The sequence below is a fragment of the Peromyscus maniculatus genome, chromosome 12, assembly GCF_049852395.1.
Source record: "Peromyscus maniculatus bairdii isolate BWxNUB_F1_BW_parent chromosome 12, HU_Pman_BW_mat_3.1, whole genome shotgun sequence".
Taxonomy (NCBI): Eukaryota; Metazoa; Chordata; class Mammalia; order Rodentia; family Cricetidae; genus Peromyscus; species Peromyscus maniculatus.
This window is the reverse complement of record NC_134863.1, coordinates 4,326,517-4,354,219: the sequence shown is the minus strand read 5'-3', so window position 1 is coordinate 4,354,219 and position 27,703 is coordinate 4,326,517. Positions and strand designations below refer to the sequence as shown.

The following is a 27,703-nucleotide window of genomic DNA, read 5'->3' as shown; positions in this document are numbered from 1 at the left end:
GTTCTAGTGAAAGGAGCTGGTAGCAGCTTGGGAGAGCCCTCTTAGGAGCCTGGCTTGGCCTTCGGTGACAGCTGCGTCTGACACAGAGCCCATGTGTGACTGTGTCCCCTCAGACTCCTGTGCCTGCTCCCCTCTTCCTGTGTCCACATCAGTGTTCTGACTGTGCTGCTCATCTGCAAGTCAGTGACTTGCTGCCCTCCCTTGGGACCTGGTGTTGGTAGATGTTCTGCACCTCAAAATTCTTACTGAGCTTTTGTGGCTGTTTACCTCTCGGTCCCTTTTTTATACCTGCCAGAAGGCAGAAAGGGAACAGATAGGGCTTTGGGGACACAGGTGAGGCATGTGTTAATCCTGAGATTCTCTGGAGAAAAACCAGTTCTACCATTTTGGGCCAAATTAAAGCAAGCTTTTATTAAAATATTAAATACTGACCAAGATGGAAATTAGTCAGGAATACTCCCTGGAACTTCCAGCTGAGTGGCCCTGTGACTTGTGTTGTTGGGGCTTTTATGGACAAAACCCATAGGCCACCGTACTTTCCCCATGAAGCTTTGTCGTTATTTTTCGAGAACTACAACTCCCAGAATCCCAGGAAGTTACCTGCTCCTTGGGCAGGTGAGGCTTACAGGTTATTTAGGGTACAACACATGCTTCTGAACACAGGTCCGCTTCATCTCAGTGATGTTTCCATCTCTAGTGTGGAAGCCTTGCAGCCTCGGCCCCGGTGCCCTGGGTCTCCAGTGGCCCCGCTCCTGTCCGCGTCTGTTCCTACACTGCCTGTGGACTGGTTCTCGGTGCCGCTGTACTTCATCACTGTCGTGTCTCTGTGGCTCCAGGGACCGTTCTCCTCAGATGTCTGCTCCACACCTTGCAAGCAAGCACCTGCTGCTGCCATCCTGTCTGCCAGAACTTCAGACATGCCTGTTAGTGGATTTAGCAATGTGATGTTTTACATTTAATTTGATTTATTAACTAGTGTGGGATAGAGAGGGTATGCGTGTGCTATGACATGCACGTGGGGTCAGAGGACAGCTTTATGGTGCCAGTTCTTTCCTTCCACCTTTCCTGAGTTCTAGGGATCAAACTCAGGTTGCCAGGCCTGTGTGGCTGTTGTTTAATCTGCTGAGCCGTCTCACTTGTCCATGATGTGTTCGGTGTATCTCACCATCGATGTTCCTACGTGTGCTTTTCCTGTGCTTTCAGAGGCGAGGCGCCGTAGTCCACACACCTGTCTTCAGTAAGTAGACTGAGTGGGTTTGTGTTTTGGAGGTCAGAATGCTTTGGAGTACCAGCTTGACTGAGTTCCGGCTCAGAGCCCCCAACTTGCTGATTCGTTTACCTGCAAGAAGTCAGGCTGCTAGCAGAGCCGAGCAGCCAGGCTCCAGGCCCCAGGCCCCAGGCCCCAGGCCCCAGGCCCCAGGCCCCGCTTAGCACCCTGCTTTCTTTCTAACACATACATACCTGTTCTTTCTTTCTTTTTAGAAAATACTTATTTTCTTATATGTGTAAGAGTGTTTTGCTTGCATGAATGTGTGCATATGCATGCAGAGCCCTCGGGTCAGAGAAGATGTATTTCCTGGAACAGGGATTACAGGTGGTTGTGAGCCACGTGTGTGCTGAGAATCAAACTCGGGTCTCTCAAAGAGCAGCAAGTGCTCTTAACCACTGAGCCATCTTTCCAGGCCCTCATACCTGTTCTTTCTATGTGTATGTACAGGTAGAGGGAGGCAGTATGTGTTCTGTTTGGCCCCTCATAGTGTGAAGTAGAACCTTTACTAGGATAGTCTTTTCATGTCTGTGTATAAAATGTGTTTTAGATACTTTATTGTTGTTTTATATTGGTGTGAACTGTCTCCTGTTCTCAGTAAGTAGAAGATGGAGCTGGTCTCTTTGGCCCTGTTAGGAAAACATGAAACTGCTCCACAGAGACTCTTGCCTTGGGGGAATGGCATGTGACATCTGTGGACTGCTGGTTTTACAGGGAGGAGTCTAGAACTGCAGCCCCGCTGTCCTCAGATGGAGAGCTGGGTAGGGGCTCAGGCCACTCAGAGGCCTGGAAATCAGAGGCCTGATTAACAACGATCTCAGCAGTCTCTTGGGACAGTCCCTTTGTTCTTCCTGCCCGGGGGCTTCTCTTCTTTCTGGGAATCACCTTCCTGTCCCCCTTCTCGTGGCCCGGCCCTTACTCTGGTTAGCTCTGGCCACTGCTCTGCCGAGAGCCTCTCCCTTCATTCCTGGCCTGCATATAGCCAGGCTGGCTACCCCGGGATGCACCTGTCTACCAGGGGAGACCTGCTAGTGTATGTAAATGTCTCTTCTTTTGTATTTCAGTGAGGATGCCATGAGGAAAGCTGGTGTGGCCCACAGTAAATCTAGCAAGGATATGGAGAGTCATGTGTTCCTGAAGGCCAAGACCCGGGTAAGACCCTGCTGGCCAAAGTCCCCAGCAGAGCAGTTCCAGGAGGGGAGAGTTGCTGAAAGTGAGCCCTTCTGCGTGGATCCTGGAGAGGGAGGGAGTGCTTGCTGATCTCAGATACAGCTGGCTTCACCACAGCACTCTGGAATAGGCAAGACTCCTGGATGGGCACTCAGTCTGCAGGCCCTGCCTCTGACCCTGTCAGATGTGTGTAGTCAGCCCTGTGATTCCTACAGGGAGCTCCTTGGATCCCACTGCTCCTAAGAAGGAGAGGCTGGCTTCATGCTCCCGGAGCCTGCACATCCCTGATGCTCAGGGTCCATTCCTCTTTGGTTCCTCTGTTCAGAGAGGTGGGCAATGTTTGGTAAAGTTGAGCTTGGAACTTCCCAGGTGGAGTTGGTAGAAGGATTTCCGGGCTGGTGCAGCACCATGGCCTTGAGGTGACTTTCTCCTAATTTGTTAGCTCCCAGGAGTGGAGGCGGGAAGTGGAACAGCGGGCTGGGAGGACGGCTCAGCAATTACGGACCAGACTGTTCTCGAAGAGGACCCAAGTTCAGTTCCCAGTACCCATGGAGGCTGGTTCACGACAGCCAAAACTCCAGCTCCATGGGTCTTCCGGCCTCCACAGGCACCTACACTCTCATGCACATTAGCTACCCATTCCACCCCATTCCCATCTCCACCCCTACCCGCCCACAATTTTAGTTTAAAGCTGATGTGGTGGTGCATGGTTTTAATCTTTAGCACTTAGGAGGCAGAGGCAGGTGGATTTGAGGCCTGCCTGGTCCACATATTGAGTTAGGCTAGCCAGGGCTACAAGTGAGACCATCTCCAAACAAACAAATAAATCCATTAAAAAAGTAAATAATCCATTAAAACGTGATGCAGAAATGGCAGACATGAAGTGAAGCTGAAGTGTGTCTCTGTTTACATGCACATGGAGGGACAAGTTTCAAGAGCTTGTGGACTGCTCTCTGGGGGTATGACATACATTTTGTTCTTCTAAAAGCATTATTGAGATTGAATTAAGGAACTGAAATGCACCCATTTGAGGTATATAATTCAGCCGTCTAGGATATTCTGAGTCATGTGGACAGTTACTGTAATGTAATGTTAGAATATTTTACAGAAGCTTGATATACATTAGCAGTCTTGCTCCATTTCCCTCTAGCCACAGAAGCCACTCTCTTATTTTATTGCTGTGGATTTTCCCCTTTGACCTTGCTTTATAAACAACTTCTTTCACCTAGCATAATCTTGTCAGGGTTCATACATTAACCATGTTGTAGTGCATACTTGATTCTGTTTTTCAAGACAAGATTTCATGGTTGTTTTTGCTCTTTACTCTTTTGGGGGCCCGCCACCCAGCTCCCAAGTAAACACACAGAGGCTTATTTTTACTTATAAATGCCAGGCCTTAGCTTGGCTTATTTCTTGCCAGCTTTTCTTAACTTAAATTATCCTATCTACTTTTTGCCTCTGGGCTTTTATCTTTGCTTACATCTGTAAATCTTACTCTTATTCCATGGCTGGCTGAGTGGCTGGCTGGCTGGGTGGCTGGCTGGCTGGGTGGCTGGCCGGCTGGGTGGCTGGGTGGCTGGCTGGCTGGCTGGCTGGCTGGCTGTGTGTGGCTGGTTGGCTGGCTGGCTGGGTGACTAGGTGGCTGACCGGCTGACCCCTAGCGTCCTCCTCTCCTTGTTCTTGCTCTTTCTTCTTCCCAGATTTCTCCTTCTATTTATTCTCTCTGCCCACCAGCCCCGCCTATCCTTTCTCCTGCCTTGCTATTGACCATTCAGCTCTTTATTAGACCATCAGGTGTTTTTATAACAGGCACAGTAACACAGCTTCACAAAGTTAAACAAATGCAATGTAAAAAACCACAACACATCTTTGTATCATTAAAGCAAATGTTCCACAGCATAAACAATTGTAACACACCTTAAAATAATAGTCCACAACAGTAGACTAGGCTGGCCTCAAGAGATATGACCTGCTCTGTCTTCTGAGTGCTGGGATTAAAGACATGTGCATCATGACTGTCCCTGATTTCTTTCTTTGTTGAATTATATTAACATCATTTTATGTATATTGGTGTAATCAGTCTTCATTTGGGTTGTTTTCATTTTTGGGGCTATCATGAATAATAACTTTACTTTAAATACTCACTAGTTTTTATGTAGAGTTGTTTCATTTCTCTTGAGGAAACAAAAACTCCCTACATACTTGGGGTTTGAGTCTCTGACTCAGTCACTATTAAACTTTTCCAAAGTAACTGTACCGCGTGAAGTCCAGCAGCAGCCCAAGGCTCTGTTCCCTCCACATTTGTCCTTGTCTCTCTTTGTTACTGCAGCCATTGGTACTGTCACTGTGGTTCTGATCGGTGTTTGTCTGGTCAGTAATGACATCCATGTGTAAACATTCTGTGGTGAGATGTCCATTTTTATCCTTGGATGTTTTTAAGTAGTAGTTTATATATTTGATACATATATCATCTCATTTGCAAGTATCTGAGAGATGGGTAGTTTATTGGTACATAGATCATCTCATTTGCAGTATCTGGGAAATGGGTGGTTTATTGGTACATAGATCATCTCATTTGCAGTATCTGGGAAATGGGTGGTTTATTGGTACATAGATCATCTCATTTGCAGGTATCTGGGAAATGGGTGGTTTATTGGTACATAGATCATCTCATTTGTAGTATCTGGGAAATGGGTGGTTTATTGGTACATAGATCATCTCATTTGTAGTATCTGGGAGATGGGTGGTTTATTGGTACATAGATCATCTCATTTGCAGGTATCTGGGAGATGGGTAGTTTATTGGTACATAGATCATCTCATTTGCAGGTATCTGGGAGATGGGTGGTTTATTGGTACATAGATCATCTCATTTGCAGTATCTGGGAGATGGGTAGTTTATTGGTACATAGATCATCTCATTTGCAGTATCTGGGAGATGGGTGGTTTATTGGTACATAGATCATCTCATTTGCAGTATCTGGGAGATGGGTAGTTTATTGGTACATAGATCATCTCATTTGCAGTATCTGGGAGATGGGTAGTTTATTGGTCCTTTGTATTTGTTTTGCAGTGGTGCTGCTGGTGTCAGAGACTCAGTCAGAGCAGTCTACCACTGAGCTGTCGTTTTGAGACATGGTCTTTCTCTGTAGCCTTGATTGTCCCGAACTCACTCTGTAGCCCAGGCTGGCCTCAAACTCACAGAGATCTGCCTGCCTCTGCCTCCTGAGTGCTGGGATTAAAGACATCTACTACAGTTAAAGGAATTTTGGTAAAGACTTAATCGAAGCCAGGCATAGTGGCACACGTCTTTAATCCCAGCACTTAGGAGGCAGAGGCAGGTGGATCTCTGTGAGTTCAAGGACAGCCTGGTCTGCATAGTGAGTTCCAGAACAGCCGGACCTCCATTGTAAGACCCTGTCTCCAAAAAAAAAAGATTTAGTTGAATCAATCAGGTGTTTCTAAAATGTTAGTTTTGTTGGTTCAGCTTTGTTTATTGTCTTAGTTCATGACAAGCCAGTCTAAACTTAGTGGCTTAAAGGAATAACCCTTTAGTTCTCCTGGGTCTGTGGTCTGGAGTTGAGGTGGTTAGAATTGTCTAGCTGGGTACTTCTACTGGTCTGTCTTCTGCCTTTTCTTGTGACTGCTTTTGGAGGGGCTGGGCTGGGCTGGGCTGGGCTGGAAGATCCATTACAGCCTTCACTCGTGATCGTGTGTGGCTTTACTACAGGACCTTCACGTAGTTTCACTAGTGACGTAGCTGAGACTTGGTTGTGTCACTGCTTGTTTCTGGAGGAAGAGCTGGAACTTCTAGTCCTCAAGTCCTAGAGCGTCTTTTGTGTGTAGGAAGTCTCAGGCCAGTGCGGCGGGTCGGGAAGGGAAGTTGCCCCTGCCTTTTGGTGTGATCAGTGGCCTGTGTGCGCAGGGAGTCCAGTGACTGTTGCGTTCCCACCAGAGACTAGCCATCTCCAGAGAGCCTTCTAGTGGCTGATGAATAAACCTTAGCTCCCAAAGGAGGTACCCAGAGGTTCATCAGACCCTCCCCAGTGCAGTTCACTCTGCCTTGGTCGTTGATTTTTACAAGTGGTGCCTCAGTGATCTCTTTTGAAGCCGTCTCTAAATCCCTAACTCCACCAGTAGGCCCCGACTAACTGGAGGAGAACTGCTTGTAGGAGCAGTGGTGACTAATCTGTCTGTCTGTCTGTCTGTTGCCTTTTTGTTTGTTTGTTTGTTTGTTTGTTTGTTTGTTTGTTTGTTTGTTTGAGACAGGGTCTCACCATGAAGCTTCTGTCTGGCCTGGAACTCAAAGAGACCAGCTTGCCTCTGTCCCCATGTGCTGGGATTAAAGGTGCACGCCTCCACACCTGGAAACGTCTATTTTTAATGACAGTTGCTTGCCCTCTTTTTACCCCCTGTTCCCCGTGGAGGTAGGTGCCTGCGGTTGTAGTGAGAACCTTCCTACCCGAGGTACCGTGGCACCCCAGGTTCACTGTGCCTGCTCTGGTTTCCAAGGCTCTGTTAGAACAGTTGTGAAAGAGATTTAAAAGGTCGTACTCCAGAGCATTGAGGAGAATGAGGAGGGAGAGGAACTGGAAAGTCAAGTCGTGGAGGAAGGGAATGAGCTTTCCTTGAAATCCTGGCAAGCATACAGGTTCAGGAGACAGCACCCTCTTCTGGCTTCTGCAGGCACTGCACCAGGGCACCAATCTTCACAACACACATAATTAAAAATAAAATAAGATCAGAGATATTACAGCTTCTTTAGAGACGAGTAACAATAGGAGGCAGAGGTGAAGGTCATTTTTTAACAGATCTTTCCTCAAGTTTATTTGTAAAAACAGCGTAGTGTGTCAGTGTGTCACACCAGTCTATCTGTCTTCACGTTGGCAGACAGAAACCTTTTCTGTGGGGCTTCACAGGGGCCTGGGCACCTTTGGGAGCCTGAGCTGGAGCTGAGGCTTCTGCCTTGGTTTGAACCTTGGGCTTTGGTTGGCAGAGCCTATGACCCTTGGCCACGTAGCCTCTAATGCACTTCCCAGGCGTGGAGTGAGCGATGAAAGCCAGGCGGCTGAGCTTGCCGTGTGCCCTTTGGCATCTTGGGTTTGACCACCTCGGGCTTGATGGCCTACGCGCACGCGCGCTCGTGGCCTCTGCCTTGTTGACCTGCGTCTTCTTCAGGCCTTCCTTGTGCTTCTAGGCAAAGCACGTGTTCCTTAGGAACTTGGCGTCAAGCCTCTTAAGAGACTTGTATCCTTGTGACCAGGGTTTCTTGATGCCATTTCTGTGACATTTTCGGGATTGGTTGTGTGTGGTGTGGTTCTTGGACTTGGCAACCCAAGGCTCCTGAAGTGCCTGGGACTGGAAGAGAAACTAGGTAATTTTAAAACGGTCTGTTTCTTGTCATGCCCCCAACCCCATTGTTGGGGGTTGAGCCCAGGCCAACTCTACTCTACTTCTACACGCTAGGCCAACGAGTCACTTTGCTAGGTTTCTCTGTTCATAAGATAGGAAGAATTTTAATACAAGACAAAGGATCCCATGGAGAGAATAACTTCAGAATTCTAAAGTTATTCATTAGGGGTTTTTGTTTGTTTGTTTGTTTGTTTGCTTTTTCCAGACAGAGTTTCTTTGTGTAACAGCCCTGGCTGTCTTGGAACTCTCTCCTGTAGACCAGGCTGGCCCTGAACTAACAGAGATCTGCCTGCCTCTGCTTCCCGAGTGCTGGGATTTAAGGTGCGCCACCCACTACCCGGCATGTTAGGTTCTTTATAGTGTGTACTGTTAGCATAAATTTAAGATAATAAAGCTGGGCATGGTAGTGCACACCATTAATCCCAGCATTGGGATAGAAGTAGATCATTTCTTTGAGTTGAAACCAGCCTGGTCTACTAAGTAAGTCAGGCCAGCCCCACCAAACATATATATATATATATATATATTTGAGACAGTTTCTCTGGCTGTCCTGGAACTCGCTTTGTAAACGAGGCCGGCCTCAAGCTCACAGAGATCTGCCTGCCTCTGCTTTCTGAGTGCTGTGACTAAAAGTGTGCGCCACTGCTGCCTGGCCAACAATTTTTTTTTTTTAAAAAAGACTAGCTAAGCTAAGTTCTCATTCCTTAAAGGGCTAGTCCCCCCCCTTCCTAGTATCATTATAATTTGGTCATTTTATCTATGAAAAAGGTCCTTTAGGAAAATCAATTATTTTTTACGTATCTACTCTGTTCTGGTTGAGACTGTTCATATTTGACAGATAATTTCATAGACACAGTCAATCCATTTCCATCTAGAGAAAACAACGTAGACATCCCAGCATTCACAGAGAGAAGTAGAGGTAGGGAAAAAGCACAAGAGGGAGGGATGTAGGTCAGTGTTTGTGCAGCCTGATAAGAGACTTATTTATTTATTTACTTTAATCACGGTGCAGTCTGTGTTCTTCCTGCTGCCAAGGAACTAAGTCCAAAATTTCTGTTGATTCCGACACCCCCCCCCACCACCACCACCACCATACACTGGATTTCTCCGTGTAGTTTTGGTGCCTGTCCTGGATCTTGCTCTGTAGACCAGGCTAGCCTTGAACTCACAGAGATCTGCCTGGCTCTGCCTCTGGGGAGCTGGGATTAAAGGCGTGCACCACCACCGCCCGACCAAAATTTCTGTTTTTAATTAGGGCAGCAGTAATGGTGACAGTGTCTTAATCGCTCCTGTAGTTCCTGGTAATTGGTTCCGTCACCTACAGATCTCATTGGTTAGTTACAGCTACAGTTTGGTTTCATATTGTCTTAGAGCCAACAGCAAACAGTTCCAAATTCCAGGTCATACTCATCAACTAGGAAAAGCCTGTGCATTTTACTCGTTCTGTGTCTGGGGTGTTTACTGAGCAGTCTAAGCAACCATCAGCAGAGGGACTGGTGACAGTATCTGCTGTAGTCCAGTTCCTGCTGCCCAGTGTTCCTTGGCTGCTGTGGCAACTCTAAAGAGGACATTTCCTTAAGAAATGACTTCACGAGCCGGGCGTGGTGGCGCACGCCTTTAATCCCAGCACTCGGGAGGCAGAGGCAGGCGGATCTTTGTGAGTTCGAGGCCAGCCTGGGCTACCAAGTGAGCTCCAGGAAAGGCGCAAAGCTACACAGAGAAACCCTGTCTCGAAAAAAACCAAAAAAAAAAAAAAAAAAAAAAAAAAAGAAATGACTTCACATCTTCGTGGACAGTCACTTCTGTCAACGCCCTCCCCAGCTACCTGCCCAGGCCCAGTGCCCAACCTTTATCTTCTGAACCTCTTGCATTTACCTTCTGAGTGCTGGGATCTCAGGCTTGTGTCACCATGCCCAGGCTGTGCAGTCCTGGTGATTAAAGCCTCCACTTTGTGCATCGAGGCATGCTCTGTCCTGTCAGCTGGGCTGCATCCCTAGCCATAGGCAGCAGCTTTCTGGTGTAACTCCAGAAGCCCAAGCAGCAGAAGCAGCAGCCAGTTCTGACCTCATCAGAACCAGCCCTGGGGGCTGGTGAGATGACTCCGCAGGAAAGGAGGGCACTGATGCCTGAGCGCCTTCCGAAAGCTCTGGCCTGCCACCCCATGGGAGAAGAGACCCAGCGCTGCAAGCGGTGCTCTGACCTCTCCTTGCATGTCCATAGCATGTCTACCTACATGCATGCGCAGTTAATTCAAATACAAACCTCTGTGCATTAGAGGACACATGGAGAGGCTGAAAAACAATTCCTGCAGAAAATGTAAGTAATGTGTGATGAGGACTGACTCTCTAGTTTATGTAAACAACACTAAAAAATAGGCAAAGGGTTTGAATAGGTACTTCTCAAAAGAAGGTATAAAGCGGCCAAGACGCACGTGAGGAGATTCAACACTGCTAATGGTTAAGGCTGGTGAGGTGCTGGGGTCAAAGCAGTGAGAGAGAGAATCGACTCGTGAAAGTTGCCCTCTGACCTCCACAAGTGTGCAGTGACATGAAGTGCCCACAATACAGATCACACACACATGCACAAATAATGGGTGAAATAAGTTAAAAAACAAACACTGAGATGTGGATGTAATGAAACACTCTTATAACCCTAGCACTTGGGAGGCTGAGGCAAGAAGATTGCCACAAGTTCAAGCCAGTCAGGGATAGTGAGATAGTGAGATCCTGCCTGAAAAACAAAAACAAAAAACCACCAAACCACAGTGAGATACCAGTCCATACCTGTTATGGTGGCTATGATTTAACAAAGAGTTATTAGCTGGTAGTGATGAACCTGTAGTTCCTGCTACTTGGGACTTAAGGCAGGAGGATCACTTGAGCATAACATAGCAAGACCCCCATCTAAAAACAAAAAAGACAAGAAGCGATGTGAACAAAATGTAGAGAAATACATTGCTGGGAGGACTGTAAAATGGTGCCTCTGCTATGAAAAGCAATATAGTGATTTCTCAAAGAATAATAACACTCTGTATATTTTCGTAGGTATATTTTAACATAAATGAAAACATCCAGATAAAAACTTATGCTGATATGTTCATGTTATCATTCATAGCAGCCAGAAGTGGAGGGGCTGGAGAGAGGGCTCAGTGGTCAAGAGCACTGGCTGCTCTTCCAGAGGATCCAGGCTCAATTCCCAGCACCCATGTGTTGGCTCACAACAGGGCTAACCCCCATTCCAGAGCATCTGAAGCCCATTTCCGGCCTCTTTGGGCACTACATGCACATGATGCACAGACATACATGAGGCAAAATACCCATACGCAAACTAAAGTAATAACTTTTCTTAAAGCCCCAAATAGAGACAGTCCAAATGCCTGTTAACTGATGGGTAGATAAGTAGAATGTGTCCATATCTGGCGGTATTGTTTGGCTGTATAAAGTATGAAGTGTTCATGTTACCACAGAGTGAGTCTTAATCGTGTGGTAGACATTCTGTGTGTGAAGTAGAACAGTCACAAGGAACCGCGTTTTGTATGCATTTGATAAGATATTCATAATTGGCAAACTGGTGATGAGTTATTAGTGTCCTAGGTCTGGTGTAATAAATGACTACCGATCTAGAGGCTCTGGTCTCTGGGTCCCATGGCTCTTTTCTCTTGAAGGGTCACACATGTTTATAGTTGGCTAGTTTTGTTTTCTTTCTGCCTGCCTGCCTTTCTCTCTTCCTTCTCCGCACCCCCCCCAATAGGGTCTCACTTCGTAGCCCAGACTGGTCTTGAACTCACTATCCTGCCTTGCTTCATGCTTTTTTTATGGACAGAACTATGAAACAGCATGTTTTGGGGTTTTGGTTTGTTTTTGTTTGTTTGTTTTGGTTTTTTGAGACAGGGTTTCTCTGTGTAGCTTTGCACCTTTCCTGGAACTCACTCTGTAGACCAGGCTGGCCTCGAACTCACAGAGACCCTCCTGGCTCTGCCTCCTGAGTGCTGGGATTAAAGGCGTGCGCCAGCATGTTTTTGAAATAATGAATAAAGCTCCCTAATTTCCCTCTGTGTTTTCAGTTGAGATTAACCATACAGAGTTGTTTGAGAGCGTCTTGGACCACGTGTGTTGTGTAGGAGTCCCGTGGCCTTTCCTGTCGTTGGCAGATAGTCTGCACTAGTGACCAGGTGTGGTTATTGTTACGCTTAAGGTCCCTTTGCAGCCTTGCTTGTGTCCGTGTTCTTCACTGAGAACTGATGCAGTTTTGGGTTTTTTTCTTCTCTACAGAAGAGGACCACTTAAAAGAGGGTTTTGGTTTTTTTGATACTCATTTGTTTCTGTTGAATTTTGAGTTTTTCTTTTGGTTTCTTGCATTTTCTCAGTTGTGAAAGCTTGATAGGCTTTCTGAGTGCAACCCAATAGCACGGTATGTTTGGAAAGGCTGTTTGCTGCCTAGTTCCTGATGGTTGATACTTCCTATGACTTAATCCGACCTTTAGCATTTCTCCTGCAGATGGGAGTGGCTGTGTTCAGACCTTGGGCAGAGTGGACGCCGGCTGGCACTGGCATTTCCTTTCTCACATCTTGTGGGAGCTCATTCTAGGCTGCCGTGGTTTGTTCCTTCTGCAGGACTGATGGGTATTTTGAAAGCCTGTGAGGCTGACACCCACACTCTCCTGTCGTATGTGTGGGGGGTGTTCTCGTGCTTGAGCTCAGGCCTCACATGTGCTTTGCTGCCAGGCCACACCCCCAGCTGCTCCTGGCCTTGTCAGTGTTTTCTGTAGACTAGCTAGTGTCCGTCATCTCTGTATCGGCTAGGGGTTGGGAGTGCTAAATGCGTTATCACCTGTAAAGTCTTTAGATCTGGGCCTGGTACCTGTGCCTTTTAGACATGTCTGCTCGGGTTATGGGGTCGTTGTTTATAGTCTCCTAAACTGCCTCGGATGCAGCCTGAACGTAAGAAATTGTGATGAGGAGCGGGGCAGGAGCAGCAGAGAGAAAAGGGCAGTTATCTGCCCCTCAGCCTCTTTCCAACTCAGTCATCCTAGAAATCTTAGGGGCTCTGGAGATGAAAGAAGGGCCAGACTCTCTCTTTTCAAACAGGATGGGAATGTTCACTCCTGTGGGAAGTTCAGTTTGGCCACCAGTGTCCACCACTGATGGTGAGCAGCCAAGGAGCAAAAGGCAGCTAAGCTTTGGGGTCAAAGGCGCAGTGACAGTAGCTGAAGTCTCCTGTGGAAAGTCTCCTTGGCAGCTTACCCACACACCCAACATGTTCCTAGGTGACCAGCCCTTTTGAGGTGCATAAAATATGCTCTGCATGTGAGAAAGCCCTGTAACCAATTGCTCTCTGCCCCACCCCTCTGTCCTCGTCTATAAAGCTGAATTGGACCTTGATGACTGCCGTACTTAGTAGGCCACAAGTGGTGCTGGTCATCTCAACATGATGTGTCTACACACCTGGCCCCAGGCACTGGATCTTCTGTCCCAGCCTATATGTGGAAAAGACTTTGGGAACGTACTCCTGTGCTCCGTCTACTGTGTCTTGGGTCTGAGTAAACGTAGGTCATTCCTTCTGGAACCTGTTTCTCCAAGTCATGTCTTTCATGGTAGTAGAAAAAAACTTGCTAAACTGTTTTAAAGATCACAGGAGAAACAGTGTAGGTCTTCAACAAAAAGTCACATATGCACCTGCCTGGACCTCGGCCACCTTGTTTCCATTCCTGACTCTGGCCTCAAGCACCCCTATTCCCCATTCACCACAGGAGCGCACTTTGGGGACCAGGCCTCCCTGGTCTTTCAGTCAGAAATTGATGGGCATTGGAAAGGGGTGCTGACAGAGCCTCTTAGTGTCCCCTGCCCCAGCTGTGCGTCCTTTCCCACAGTCTGACCCCTCCCCTTGGGGACAGATTTCCCAGCTCTCCCTTCGTCTTACTCTGTCCTGGGAGACGGGGATGCATGGAGTCTGGGAGTTGGTGAGGGATGACAGCTGCAGACAGTCCTAACTGGACAGGGCTCCATACGCATTCAGTCTGTGCTCTTCTTCTGTCTTCTCCTCCGTCACCTTGTCAGTCCCAGGACTGCTTTGGAACTCGTGCAAACGGCGGTCACCAGGGCTTTGCTCTTCGGAACTTCCGTGCTGGCAGAATGGGCGTTTCCGTGGAGGGAGGGAGGGATGGCATGAGACTTTAACCCAGGCATCTCTTTTATTCTATGCCTCGGTGTAGACTCATAGTAGTTATTTCCCTAGAAATCCAGGAGTGTCCTTAGATTCACAGAAGACGTCAGCAAGCCCCACTGGGCAGTTCATAAACGGGACAGCTCAGAGCAAAGGCCTCTGCAGGCAGTGGTCTTCAGCTCTCACATTCGAGAGGGGCTTTGCTCTTTCTCCATCTGTTCAGCTAACAGAAGAGCATCCTCAGTCATCCTGGAAGTTCTAGAGGGCTTTGGAGAAGAAGGAAGGACCATATCTCTCTTTTGGAACACACACAGATTTGTGTGTAAATACCCGTCTCACCAGCAGGGGAAAGGCCACCACAGTGTTGTTCCAAAAAGCAAAAGTACTAACACATCAATAGTGCAAGGCTTGAGACTTTGGACCAAGTCCTTGGACACCACACGTGAACACACATTGACTGCCCTGTGATAAGAGGAGCTTGCAATGGGTTTTCTTAGCTGAAGTGTTCTCTTTGTCCGGGTGGAAGCTCTCTACACCCTTCTTAATCAGTTCCTCTAAGCGGGGGGGGGGGGGGGGGGGGGGGGGGGGATCACTGACAGCCTCCCTGTGAGAGGTGGATTCCAGAGGAAGCCAAGTCAGGTGAGTGGCTGTGGCCATATCCGGCAGTTCCAGAGGCCAAGGCTTGTAGAAAGCAGCTCAGCTGGATGGCTGGGCCTTCAGGGGTGACAAGGGGGAGTCACATGCCTTTGCTTCTCCTTTTGGGATTAAAGTACTTCCTGTTTTTCACTTTTAGGACGAATACCTTTCCCTTGTGGCCCGACTCATTATCCATTTTCGAGATATTCGTAAGTAAGAGTTCCTATTTTGGGGTGATTGTGCTTCTTTGAGGGGCTGTATTTTTTGGCTGTGCGGTAGGAACTCTCAGGCAGTCCTTAGCATCTGAGTTAGGACATCACATGTTTCTGGGATGTTCCTCACTGCTTCTCCCCGCCCTCCTAGGCCTCAGCCTTAAAAATGTGCATTTTGACTTATGGAAATGTTGGCCCCAAAGTGATCTGAAGTGGGCTTCTGTTCTCACTCCTTTTATGACGTTTCCATTTGCCTCTGGGTAGTTCTTAAGTGAACAGTTTACTTTGTAATGGGTTTTATTCCCTAAAATTTGATTTTGTGAATCCTAGGAGACCTGAACTGTGTGTCTCTGTGAGACTGAAGTTTTTGAAGTCAGTTCCCCAAGTCCCTGCTCCCTCTCTTTGCTGTGCTGAGGGTCCCCTTACCTACCTCAGCTCTTGTCCCCTCTGACTCAGAAGGGACTGTTGTGGTGTTAGCCTGGTGAGCAGCTCCCTGGCTTTTCAGACATGGGTTGTCATAACCTCCAGGGCAAGATTCTTGGCACCTTGGTGTTAGGCAGAGGCACCCAGTGCTGCTGGATGGGCACAGCCCATGACGGGCACCAGGGCTGGTGAGCACCGAGTTCCAGCTGACAGCTGTGTAAGCCCCAGACGGGCTTGTCTTGATGGGCCACCCCACCCCACCCCACCCCACCCCACCCCACCCCAGGTTGGGGGCAGAATACAGGTTGTAGTGGCAGTCACAGCCTTTAGTGTCAGGTCACTGAGAGCAAGGGAGGACATTGTGAATTCCAGTGCTCAGTGATAATTACTTCACACTAACTTTTTTTTTTCTTTCTTTTTTTTCCCCAAGACAGGCCTTCCCTGTGTAGCCTTGGCTGTCCTGGAGCTCACTCTGTAGACCAGGCTGGCCTTGAACTCACAGAGATCCGCCTGCCTCTGCCTTCTGAGTGTTGGGGTTAAAAGTGTGCACCCCCATGCCTGGCTACTCCACACTAACTTTTAAAAAAAGATTATTAAATTGTGTGTGTGTGTATCTCTGTATGTGGGTGTGCACATGTGAGTGCAGGTGCCCATGGAGCCTAGAGGCATCAGATCCCCTTGAGCTGGAGTTACAGGCGGTTGTGTGCTGCTAGATGTGGGTATTAGGAACTAAACTCTGGTCCTCTGCCAGAATAGTGCATTCTTAGCCAAGTGTGGCGGCAAAGACCTTTAATCACAGCACCCGAGAGGCAGAGGCAGAGGCAGAAGCAGGTGGATCTCTATGAAGTTTGAGGCCAGTCTGGTCTACAGAGTGAGTTCCAGGACAGCCAGGGCTACACAGAGAAACTGTCTCAAACCTCCTCCCCCCGAAAAAAAAAAATCTACAGCTGTGTCAAGTTGGCATAAAACTAGCCATCCACGACCTTTGAACCATCACTCCAGGCCAGTTCCTCACTAAGTCTTTACCAGAATGGCCAGCAAGGTAGACTTCACCAATCTTACTTTTTTTGGAGTATTGGGAGGTACTTAGATACTTAGGAGAAGAAAAAGTCTGGAGAGTAGGCAGCTGGATATCCTGGCATGGATTTCCATGCCCAGCTCTTTAGGATAGTATCCTGGGATGTACACAGCTCACATACGCACATGGAAGGACTAAGCAGGAGGCCCTGGACCACCAGTTGTTAGGACTCCTCTTTCGTAGGGACTGGGTCGGTAAACTCGGGTCCCTCACCTAGAAAATGGAGATGACGCCACACTGGAGTGAGCTGAAAGTGGAGGTGCTCAGTGCTGTTCCTTTAGCCCCAGCCTGGGTTCCTGTCTCGGGTCTTTGTGACTTTGGACCTGGAAGAAAGGAAAGGCCCAGCGTCGCTAAGCTTGGTGTGCTAGCCTTGGGGTCAGTTCACTGAGGTCAAGCCCCAAGTTTCTTGCCCCCTGTGCTCCCAGACCGTTTGTGTGCCGCAGTGCTGGGCTGGCATCTCCTCACTGCTCACCAGAGTACCAGCACCCCTTGGGACTGAGGCCTAGGTTCTGTCGGCCTTGTTTGTATGCATGGTCAGTTCAGTTCAGCAGATGACCCCTGGTCAGACACCTGCAGAACTGACCTGTCCAGGGATGTGTGTGTGTGTGTGCAAAACTGTTTACACTGGGGTTTTGTGTTTGTGTTTCTCTGTAGATAACAAGAAGTCACAAGCTTCTGTCAGTGGTAAGTTTTCCAGTGTGGGATGGCAGGAATGAGATAGTCTATGCCTTGCATGGCAGGGGTGGGGGGGTGGGGGGGTCAACCACATACTGGACTGGAAGGTTCCAAAGATCTCAGGTGCAGTGGCAGCTGATGAGCTATGTCCCAAGTCTTCTTCACCCTTTGCTTTCTTTTCTTTTTTTTTTTTTTTTAATCACAGGCAATTTATTTTGTTCACAGTTAATTCAGAAAATACTAGGAAACATTTCCATATAATGTTTGACACAGAAATCATCAAATAAAAGTATACAATGTTGACAGGAAACAGTACATTTATAATTTATAACCCCAAATATATTTATAAATTAGAAATGGAAAGATCTACAAATGAAATTATGAAGGTTCACCAAAGTCATTTAATCTGTCAGTTTCTCATTCATTTTTATGGCTTAATAATATTCTATTTTATGAATAAGCCATATTTTATTTCTCTCCAGTATTTGATAGCTATTTAAATTGTTTTAACTTTTTTACTATTAGCAACACACTGCTGTAAACCTTCATGTACATGTTTCATAGGTGCACATTTTCAGTAGTTTGAGGATATATTCCTAAGGGTAGAATTGTTGAGTAACAGAGTAACAATGTTTTGCATTTTGACCAACCACCAAACTGTTTTGCCAAAGTGGCACACCATTTTACAATCTCACCAAATCCTTGTTTTTAAGGCTCTGATTTTTGTACAAAAGCATTCAATCATTCTGTCAGACCAAACCAGGAAAAGTAAGCTATAGTTCAGAGCTGTTCTATTCCATTTACTATGCAAAGCCATTCTTGGCGTTTGCAACTCTCAGCCCTTTTGAGTATTCTTGCAGTGTTCACCTTTTCCTCCACCACTTTTTTTTTCTTCTTTTTTTCTGGTTTATTTCTATCTATTACAAATGTATAAAAAATCCTCCATCAATGCTGCTGATAGCAACAGAACCTTGAGAAATATACCTTTGGTTTGCCTCAGAAAAGGAACACATATTGCACTGTAAAGTTTATAAAATTGGCGCAAAACATTGTGATAATGTTACAATACCAGTTTTAAGAGTTCAGTGACTAATGGGGAGCCGATGGGATACATGCAGAACTGTGAAAGCGATCTCACTTAGCCAGCTGTACGCATAGACTGTAAATCTACATTCAGATCTGAATTTCTGAACTAAGACTATCATCTCAGTTTATCTGTTGAGGGAGGTCAACCAGGAAACCCTAGAACATACCTTGATTTTTGCAAAAAACAAAATAGGGGGAGGGGTTTCTTCAGCATTTCAGTCCACGAGTAACAGTATCCTAATAGGCAAAGTGTTCTCTCACTGTCAACATAGAATGAACTGCTGCTGGAGGTCAACTTGGGCTTTAATTTGCATTAGCACTTACATGCATAGTAGTCCAAGTTGTTGACCTCATGACTTTAAAAAGTAACTCTAAAAAAGTAAAATGGCCCTTCTTGGAAGACTAAAGAAAGACATCCAGCCACAGTTGTAAAAAGTCTCATCAAAACAATATACCCTTTTATGAATTACGCCTCAATTTTCAAAAAAAAAAAAAAAGGTAGCCCCAAATAAGAAGCAGCTCAGAAAAAGAAAATATAACTTAAGATATTTGAAAAAAACAAGGTGAATACAGGTTCAAAAATAATTAAGATACATTTTCCTAAGGCTACCTAGAATTAGGCTTTAAAGAATTCTACCATTTCAAGTTTACCACTAGTTACTAGTTACCTATTTACAAACAAGATGTTCACTTTTTTTGTTCCTTTATCAAGAGAAAAATCTACCTTCAGACTATGAGGGTGGTGATGGGGAGGGACTAGAAAACAAGATTCAAACAATCCCATGCAAATATCACATTTTTCAAATGGAAGAACTCCAAACTGCACTAGAAGTTCCAATCACTAAGACACTTTCCATTGAAATGATTTAAGTACAACTACATGGCACCAAGGTTTAGGCCTAATATAGGCCTGACAACCAAGTCCTTGTTTTCTGGAAGAAAGGCCTCAAAAGTCCCACTCAATTCCACATAACAATACTTCAAAGATCAATTAGGTTTTCATTTCCTTAATATTTTTGTTTTTGACTTCTAATCTTAAAGACTAGATTAAAACTTATTTCCCAGAAGGCATTGCTTCCCTTTGCTCTATGAAAGAGTCCACCAAGACCTCTTCCTCAAAACCATCTAGCCCCCAGCCTCCAGCCTGTGCTTGTGATGCATCTTTCTCAACATCCTGAAAAGGTAATGTAGGTAAAATATGCTCATAAACATTAAAACTAGTTGTTAGAAAGACGTAACTAGCTTTATAATTTAAGTTTTAAAACATAAATACTTGCAGCTTGATCTGCACTGACAATGATTGTCGGAGCCTAGAATTCAACATTTACAAATTCTCATTCACACACAAAAAACACACTATTATCACACAACTTGTGTCTTGAGAGAATCTTCTGCTTTTTAAATCTTTGACCTCCCAGTCAATCCCAAGTTCAACCAACTTTAACTAAAACTTCACTCAGAATTTCACCAAGCTTTTCACCCACACATTAATGCTTGTCGTATCTTTCATCAACTGTCAAAATCTGAAGCCTGCTCAGAGATCGCTAGGTAAAAGAAAATAAATGAAATACACAGAGGTTATTTCAAAACAGAACATGACCATCATCAAAAAAAAAAAAAAAAAAAAAAGTCACGATTCCCGATTGGGATCATCCTTTGTTTACTACTAGTAAGAAAAATCCCACGTTGGACTATTTCACACTCCGGCATTGGCCAAAGGACACGAGAGCTGGTTCTGGAGCATGCAGTTTCTCATACAGGTGTCCCCAGAGGGACACCAGGGACAAAGTCACGTGAGGCCTCTCCCGTACAGAGGCTGTCTCACAGGGGCAGCGAGGACACCCACTAGTTTGTGGAGATCCCTGAGAAAGTATGATTCTTAAAATCTGGACTGTACATAATTTACATCAGCCCTGTTCAGGTACTTACTGGAAGAAAGATGCAGCTGTTTGCCAGAACTCAGCACTCCACTCTAGATCAGCCATGTGGCCATGATGGTTTTCTCACAAGTGATATTCTCTAGTTTAAAGGATAATTATGTTGGGCTACAGATTTGCTATTTCCAAGGATGACTTGGAGTTCATCACTCATCATTTGATTTGAGTAACCATCCCAACATCAACCATCTATTGAAAAAAGAAACTCTTCAAAGAATGACTTCTCACTCTGTAAGAAATAAGCTAGGAACAGCAAAGTAAAAAAAACTCTAATGGCTGATACTGAGATTAAATTGTGTTCAATATGGGATCTAGTGGCTTACTGCAAAAACCAGACCCGGAGAGCTGTAGAATTACACATATGCTCACCATCAAAATAACTTACATGAAACTGCTTCTGGCATAGATCAAGAGGTTAAGATTAAAAAAATAAAAACAATGGATTGAACCTGCATGTTCCATTGCTCATAAATTTGCGCACACTATTGTTCTGCAAAAAAGACAACTGCAGCAAAGAAAAATGGCCCTTTTGCAAACAAGCCTAAAAGTAACCCCCAAAAAGAAAAAAAATAACATGCATATATGTATAAAGTGTTACTATTAAACACAATGCTATCTCAAGGGGGGAATTAACTGCATAGATTAAAAAAGAAAAACAAAAAACCATGTGCAACATCTTAAGCCAGTAAAGCACCAAAATAAAAAAAAAAGTTTAAAAACCCACCAAAAATCACTTTTCATAATGATTAACATAGAAGCACAAAATATCGACCATAAGTCAGGAAGCAATTACCTGGACAGATACAATGTCCACTGTTGAAAGAATTTTTCTTCAATTTAAATGTCTTTTCTCATCTCTAAAGAAACCTTAAAGTGCTAACTTTACTTATATAAAGCAGGCAAATTCTTCAAGTAATTTGCTACGCCAGTTTTTATCAGCCTAAACAAGGATCTAAAAATAGCAAGTGAAATGAAAAGGGCAGAACACCCGACCGGTTCCACACAGGTAGACACCCCGGAGAACGTCACCTACCATCCCGCCTTTCTTCACTGCACTGCACAAGCTAACAGATTAAGTATCTGTTTTCTTACATTAACTCCCTAGGATTTGCCAAAGTTTTTGCAAGTCACTAGGTAACACATACAGTCCTAAGGAAATAATGTCACTTAAAAATCAGCACTGGACACTAATTAAAGTGAGCTTGTGTGTGTCTACTGCCTTAAACTAAAAGTGAGGCATTGCTTACAAACTGTAACGAGCCGCCCTCCACCGGCCGGTTCACTACTCCTGCCCCTCAGCTGCTTTTTCAAGGAAGTATACGTTAACCAGATGGCGATTGAGGTGCTTGCTGTAATCCTTTTCCTTTCTGAAAGACCGATCACAGAAAATACAAACAAACTCTCCCTCGGTTATTTTAACTGCCAACCCCTCCTTCCCACTTTTTGAACTTGCTTCTTGTGGCACTGGCCGAGCCCCATGCAGCCCAGAATCATCACTTCCCTCGGCACCCTTTGCTTTCTTGTAGACTGAAATTATCCCAATGCTTTTCCATCTCGTTTTATTTAGCAGAAAGATCATAAAAACTTAGAAGACTGTACATTTCCTAGAGAAACCATTGTATGGTGGCATTTTAGTGTAATAACCCATAGTAATATGTCACAGATAATAGCTGTGGGAATTCCCTGCCTCTGTTTCTTTATCTTTTGGGTGTGGGGGCATGTTTTTGAGACAAGTTCTCTCTATGTAGTCCTGGCTGTCCTGGAACTGTATATATAGACCAGGCTGGCCTCAAATTCATAGAGATCTGCCTCTGCCTCTTGGAGTGTTGGGACAAAAGATATACAACCCCACACACCGAACTATATTCACTTTGTTGTGGTTGTTGTTTTAATTTATTTATATCTTATATATGAGTGCTCTGCATGTATACCTGCAGGCCAGAAGAGGACATCACATCCTATTACAGATGGTTGGGAGCCACCATGTGGTGGCTGGGAATTGAACTCAGGACCTCTGGAAGAGCAACCAGTGCTCTTAACCAGCCCCTGTTTTTTGTTTTTTGAGATAGGGTTTCCTTGTGTAGCCCTGACTGTCCTGGAACTTGCTGTGTAGACGAGGCTGACCTCAAACTCAGATCCGCCTGCCTCTGCCTCCCGAGTGCTTTGATTAAAGTCATGTGCCACCACCACCCGGTGTACTCACTTTCTTAAGTTACAAAATTGTTTGTGAATTCAGAAATCTTTAATATCAAGGTTTATCATGTAAGGGGAATTGTGTTCGTTGAATTGAACTCTTGAGTTCTGCCTTCTGAGCGGTCATAGTGGAGTTTGCAGATCCTCTCTGGCCAGCTGATCTTCAGCCTGTCAGAAAAGGGTGTGAGGTTCTGTGGGAGAGCGTTTACGTAGCATGTGCAAGGCACTGGGCTCCGTCAGCAGAACCACCACCCTCCCAAAAAAAAAGGGTGCGCTAGCACCGCCGACTGTGTGGCTTTGTGGCTTCCCTGGAGCTCTAGGCGCCCCTGCTTGGATGGCTCCCTGCCTGCAGCCAGGGCTGGTCAGGAACATGTGGCCTGGGGAGTGCCTGGCCCTGTCCTGTTGAAGCAGAAGCTCCGTGGGTGCCACCCAGGTCTGTGGCGGTTGTCTGCTGTGACGATGACATCTGGCTCCTTGGCGTTGCTCATTGACCCACACCTGCTGTCCTGAGGCTCAGTGGGCACGGCTTTGCCCCCAGCACTCTGGAGGCCCCCGTTCCCTTTGCTTGTCCTGATGTGCTGCTCCTGGCCTGTCTGTGCCGGAGCGGCGTTCTGCAGAGAGGGCTGCAGAAAAGAGGGCACTGTGGTCGAGCGCCTGCCCTGCTCTGCTCCTCTTCTCTGGCCGCGTGCTCCCTGCCTGCTGGGAGGAAGAGTCTCGCACTCTGGGGTTTCGGGAGTTTGCTGTGCGCTTCTCCCATAGGAGGTCTGGACAGGGACGGAGGGTCTGGTTGCTGGTGACCCGAAGGGAAGCTGTGCACAGCACAGGGCTCCACTGTACCCAGCATAGGACACTGGCACAGGCTGCTGATACATGGAGCATGCTCCCTGGTCCTGAGGCTCAGGTGCCAGCAGTACCCAGAGTCTTGTACCCCAGGAATTTGGGGGAACTTCAGGCCTCTGGCTCCTACTTGTTTGGGAATTTGAGTTGGCCAAACACATAGGAGGGGGGACCCATGCCCCGGGAGCCATTTACCTGTGAGATTGCTCTTTGGGTTTCGTCCTCAGACACCATGCCCTTGTGTTCCCACAGACCCCATGAATGCACTGCAGAGCCTCACTGGTGGACCCACTCCAGGAGCAGCTGGGATTGGCATGCCGCCTCGTGGCCCAGGACAGTCCCTGAGCGGGATGGGTGGCCTTGGAGCCATGGGACAGCCAATGCCCCTCTCCGGGCAGCCACCCCCTGGAACTTCTGGGATGGCCCCTCACGGCATGGCTGTGGTATCGACAGCAGCTCCACAGAGTGAGTACTGTGCTCCTGGGCAGGGACACTGCATGCTGTTCTTGTGTTCAGAGTGCTACTGGGAAAAGTGTCGACGAGCACCAGATAGCTCTGTCCTGGATAGCTGGGTACACGGAGGAAAAGCCAAGCCTTCTCTGAGCGTAGAGGAGTGAGCCATGCTGGCCTTCCTAGCTGGGGCTGTGCGCAGGGGAGAGACTTGCTTATTTGGAGGTCTGTGGTTTGTTTGGTTGATTGGTTGCGTTTTTCAAGACAGAGTCCCTCTGTGTAGCCCTGGCTGTCCTGGAATGCTCTCTGTAGACCAGGCTGGCCTTGAACTCACGGATCCACCTGTCTCTGCCTCCCAGGTGCTGGGATTAAAGGCGTGCGCTACCACCGCCTGGCAAGGCTGTGTTCTATTAGTGAAATAGAAACTATTTGCTGAGATTGGTGGACACAAATAATTGATACTGTTCGCACCCTATGCCCACACGGGAGCCATTGAGGTTGTGGGTATCTGCTGCTACCTCTCTCCCATGGTCAATCTTGGTTGTGCATCGCAGTCATTTGTTCCTCCATTGGGCTCTCCTCTCTTGACGGAGGTGCTTTGCCCTCCTCACACTCTCTGTAGGACATGCCCTGATTCCTACATGCAGTTGCCCTGGCTGGGACTTCAGTTGCAGTCAGCTACATTGGTAGACTTATTTGTTGGAGACAAAGTCTCACTATGTAGTCTTGGCTGGCCTGGAGCTTGCTCAGTACTACTGCCTCTGCCTCCCGAGTGCTGCTGAGGTTATAAGCTTGTGCCCTATCCTGGCTATTACTTGATGGTTTATAGTAAGAGATTGCTTTAGAATGTTGGGATTGGAATGCTTTTGTGATTTGCAATTTGTCTTGTAATCCACTCCTAAGACTTGGTCTTAAATGAATTATTTTGCAGACACTGAGTGGAGAGGCTGTGGTATCCTGTTCATACCCCCTCTCCAGTCTGATGTTGGCCCACATCCTGTTTTCAGCTCCCAGGGGCTGGGCTGCTGGCGGCTCTAGTCGAAGGCTGAGTGGTTCTCCACTTCTGCACCCTGCTGTCTCTCTGCCCTTGCCCTTGCCTCCGGGGCTCACCTGAAGTCAGTGCCAGTGGCCTCCTGTTCTGTCCTCCTGATGCCTTCTGCAGGCTTCTCCTCTGTCATTTAGCCCAGTTCAGGTCTTCAGCCGGTGTCCCTAAAAGGGCACAGCCTAGGCCAGAGGTCGTGCCAGAAGTAGAAGCTGCTGGCACTCTTAGCAGTATAACGCCTCCCTGAGGTCCTCAGAGCCCTGCTCAGTCCCTAGCACTGGTGGTGGGGGACTTGGGAAGGAATTTAATGTTGGTAAGAACTTACTGCTAAGCCCAGTGACCTAAGGTTAACCTCTAGAACCCACATTTTGGAGAAAACTGTCTTCTACCAGTTGTTCTCTGACCTTTACGTGTGTGCTAGGGTACGCGTGTGCCCCCCCCATTAAATCAATGTAAAAGTTAGAGAGTGTATTAGCAGCTTTGTACTTTTAATGACATGCAATAAGTTGAAAACTATTCATAAGACAGTGGAAGTAAGTTATAAATTTCAAAGCAACAGGAAAAATGGAGTAAAAAAACAAGCCAAACAACGTATAAAGTCCAGTCCAGGTGTCCAAAAGACCCTTGCAGTTTGAAGGAGCAGGGGCTGGAAGGCTGGCTCGGCAATAAGACACGCACTGCTCTTGTGGGGACCCAGGTTCGCCTCCCCACACCCATGTGGACTGACTCACACTACCTGTGACTCCAGTTCTAGGGGACCCAGGGCCTCTGGCTTCTGCAAATACTTGCATTTATGTACAACCACCCCCAAACACACACACACACATACACATAATTTAAAATAAATCTTTAAAACAAAAGAAAAAAGCAGAAGCTTAGAAAAATGAGAGACAAGGCCTCAGTGTAAGAGGGCCTGTCTAGTGTGCATGTCCTACATATTCAACTTACAGAGAAGGGCAGAGGTGGAAATGTGTTAGTCATCATGAATGAACTTAGCTGTGATTTTTTTTTAAGATTTTGTGTGTGTGTGTGTGTGTGTGTGTGTGTGTGTGTGTGTGTGTGTGTGTGTCCCCGTCCCTGTCCGATTGGATCCCCTGGAAGTGGAGTTACAGACAGTTGTGAGCCACCCACCACAGGTGCTGGGAACTGAACCTGAGTCCTCTGGAAGAGCAGCTGAGTTCTCTTAACTGCTAAGTCATTTCTCCATCCCCAAGTTTCTCTGTAAAAGATAGACTGTAGTATTTCTATTACATTTTGAGAGACATACCTGTAAGTGTATGACCCAGAGAAGTATGAACATAGATGATGAAAAAGATGGAGTGGACAATTACCCCAGTCCCATTGGTAATGGCTAGTTAAGGAGACAAAAATTGGTTCATTAGAAAATATACTTTCGGGTCGGGCAGTGGTGGCGCACGCCTTTAATCCCAGCACTCGGGAGGCAGAGCCAGGCGGATCTCTGTGAGTTCAAGGCCAGCCTGGGCTACCAAGTGAGTTCCAGGAAAAGGCGCAAAGCTACACAGAGAAACCCTGTCTCAAAAAAACCAAAAAAAAAAAAAAGAAAAGAAAATATATTTTCTATTTTATTTTATTTATGTGTTTGAGTGTTTTGTCTGTGTGTATATTTGTGTACCATATATTTACCACCTAGTGCCTATGAAAGCCAGAAGAGGGCATCAGATCTCCTTCAACTGGAGCTATTGGTGGTTGTGAGCTGCCACGTGGATGCTGGGATGGGAATGATGTCCTTAACACGAGCAGCTCTTAACCACTGAGCCATATATTAGAAAGGATTCAAACGACATAATGATAATTTAAGCACAGGATGGAATAAATGTTTATGAAAATAACCATGAAGTAAGCCTCATTAATTTCAGAGTTTTATAATTGATCATATGTTTCCTGGGTATCGGAGATAGAACTCTGTAACACAAGAGAAATGGAGAAGTTCTCGAACCTGCTGACAGTGTCTACAGGAAACTGTGACAGCAGTGTTGGTGGTGGAGACACAGTCCTTCGTGTGTTCAGATGAGAATGTGAAATTGTTCTGTACAAGTTAAGCACACGGGAACTGGGAGGATAGCTCAATGGTTAATAGCACTGGTTGCTTTTGTAGAGGACCTAGATTCAGTTCCCGGCACCCATGTGGTGCTTAACGACCATCTGTAATTCCGGTTCCAGGGGATCTGACACCCTCTTCTGTCTGTGAGCACTGCACACACGAGGTTCACAAACACATGTGAGCAAAACATCCATACATATAAAGTAAGAGTGAGTAAACCATAAGCATGCAGGGACTAGAGACCTGACTGAGCAGTTAAGGGTGCTTCCTGTTCTTCAAGAGGACATGAGTTTGGTTCCCAGCACCCACATCGGACGGCTCATAATCACCTGTAGCTCCAACTTCAGAGAATCCCGTGCTCTTTTCTGGCCTCAGTGGGCACATGTGGCATACATTCATACAGTTAAAACACACACACACACACACACACACACACACACACACAACTAAAAATAAATATTTTAAAAAATGAAGCCTAGGCTGGGTAGCAGTGGTGCACACCGTTAGTCCCAGCACTCAGGAGGCAGAGGCAGGCAGATCTCTGTGAGTTCCAGGCCAGCCTGGTCTATAGAATGAGTTCCAGACCAACTAAGGCTACACAGAGAAACTCTTGGAAAAAAGAAAAAAGCCTATAGCTCAGCTGCCACACTCTTGAGGGCATTTGTCCCAGAAGAATGAACTTTCGCATAAAAACTCCATGTTCAAGCCTTAATAGTGCTACCTATAATAGCCTGGGCCTGCTCTTCCCTCAGCTCTTATACCCGTGTGATAGTCCTGTTAGGAGGGTCCACACTGTGTAGAAGGAAGGAACCGTTACTGGTACCACTGCACCTGGGTTACCAGATCCATGGGAATGGGTAAGCTCCAATCACAAAGAGTTCATACTATCCTCATTTAAAAATAATGTTTTTAAATGTGTCGGCCAAGGTGTTCAGTGCAAGGCTAAGCTAGTCCTGCTCCTTCGGCTTCCCCAGAGGAGGGAAAAGTAGATCCTAGCTCAGGAGGAAGGCCTCTCAGATGGGCTCTTGATTCTGTACCACATTTTTAAAAGTTATATTTTAT

The 27,703-nt window shown here is 46.4% G+C and overlaps 1 protein-coding gene across 13 annotated transcripts in view; it reads left to right on the top strand.

The window, feature by feature from the left end:
* Med15 (mediator complex subunit 15) overlaps positions 1–27,703 on the top strand; it is a 69,311-nt gene that overhangs the window by 19,036 nt on the left and 22,572 nt on the right. For 8 of the 13 annotated variants that reach the window (XM_076548424.1, XM_042258993.2, XM_042258990.2 and 5 more), the window contains 4 exons: positions 2,332–2,419; positions 14,804–14,855; positions 17,014–17,043; positions 23,340–23,552. In XM_076548424.1, the coding sequence (XP_076404539.1) occupies positions 2,332–2,419; positions 14,804–14,855; positions 17,014–17,043; positions 23,340–23,552 (383 nt within the window). The remainder of the gene's footprint in view (positions 1–2,331; positions 2,420–14,803; positions 14,856–17,013; positions 17,044–23,339; positions 23,553–27,703) is intronic. The other 5 variants (XM_076548422.1, XM_076548419.1, XM_076548425.1 and 2 more) reach the window with 3 other exon arrangements.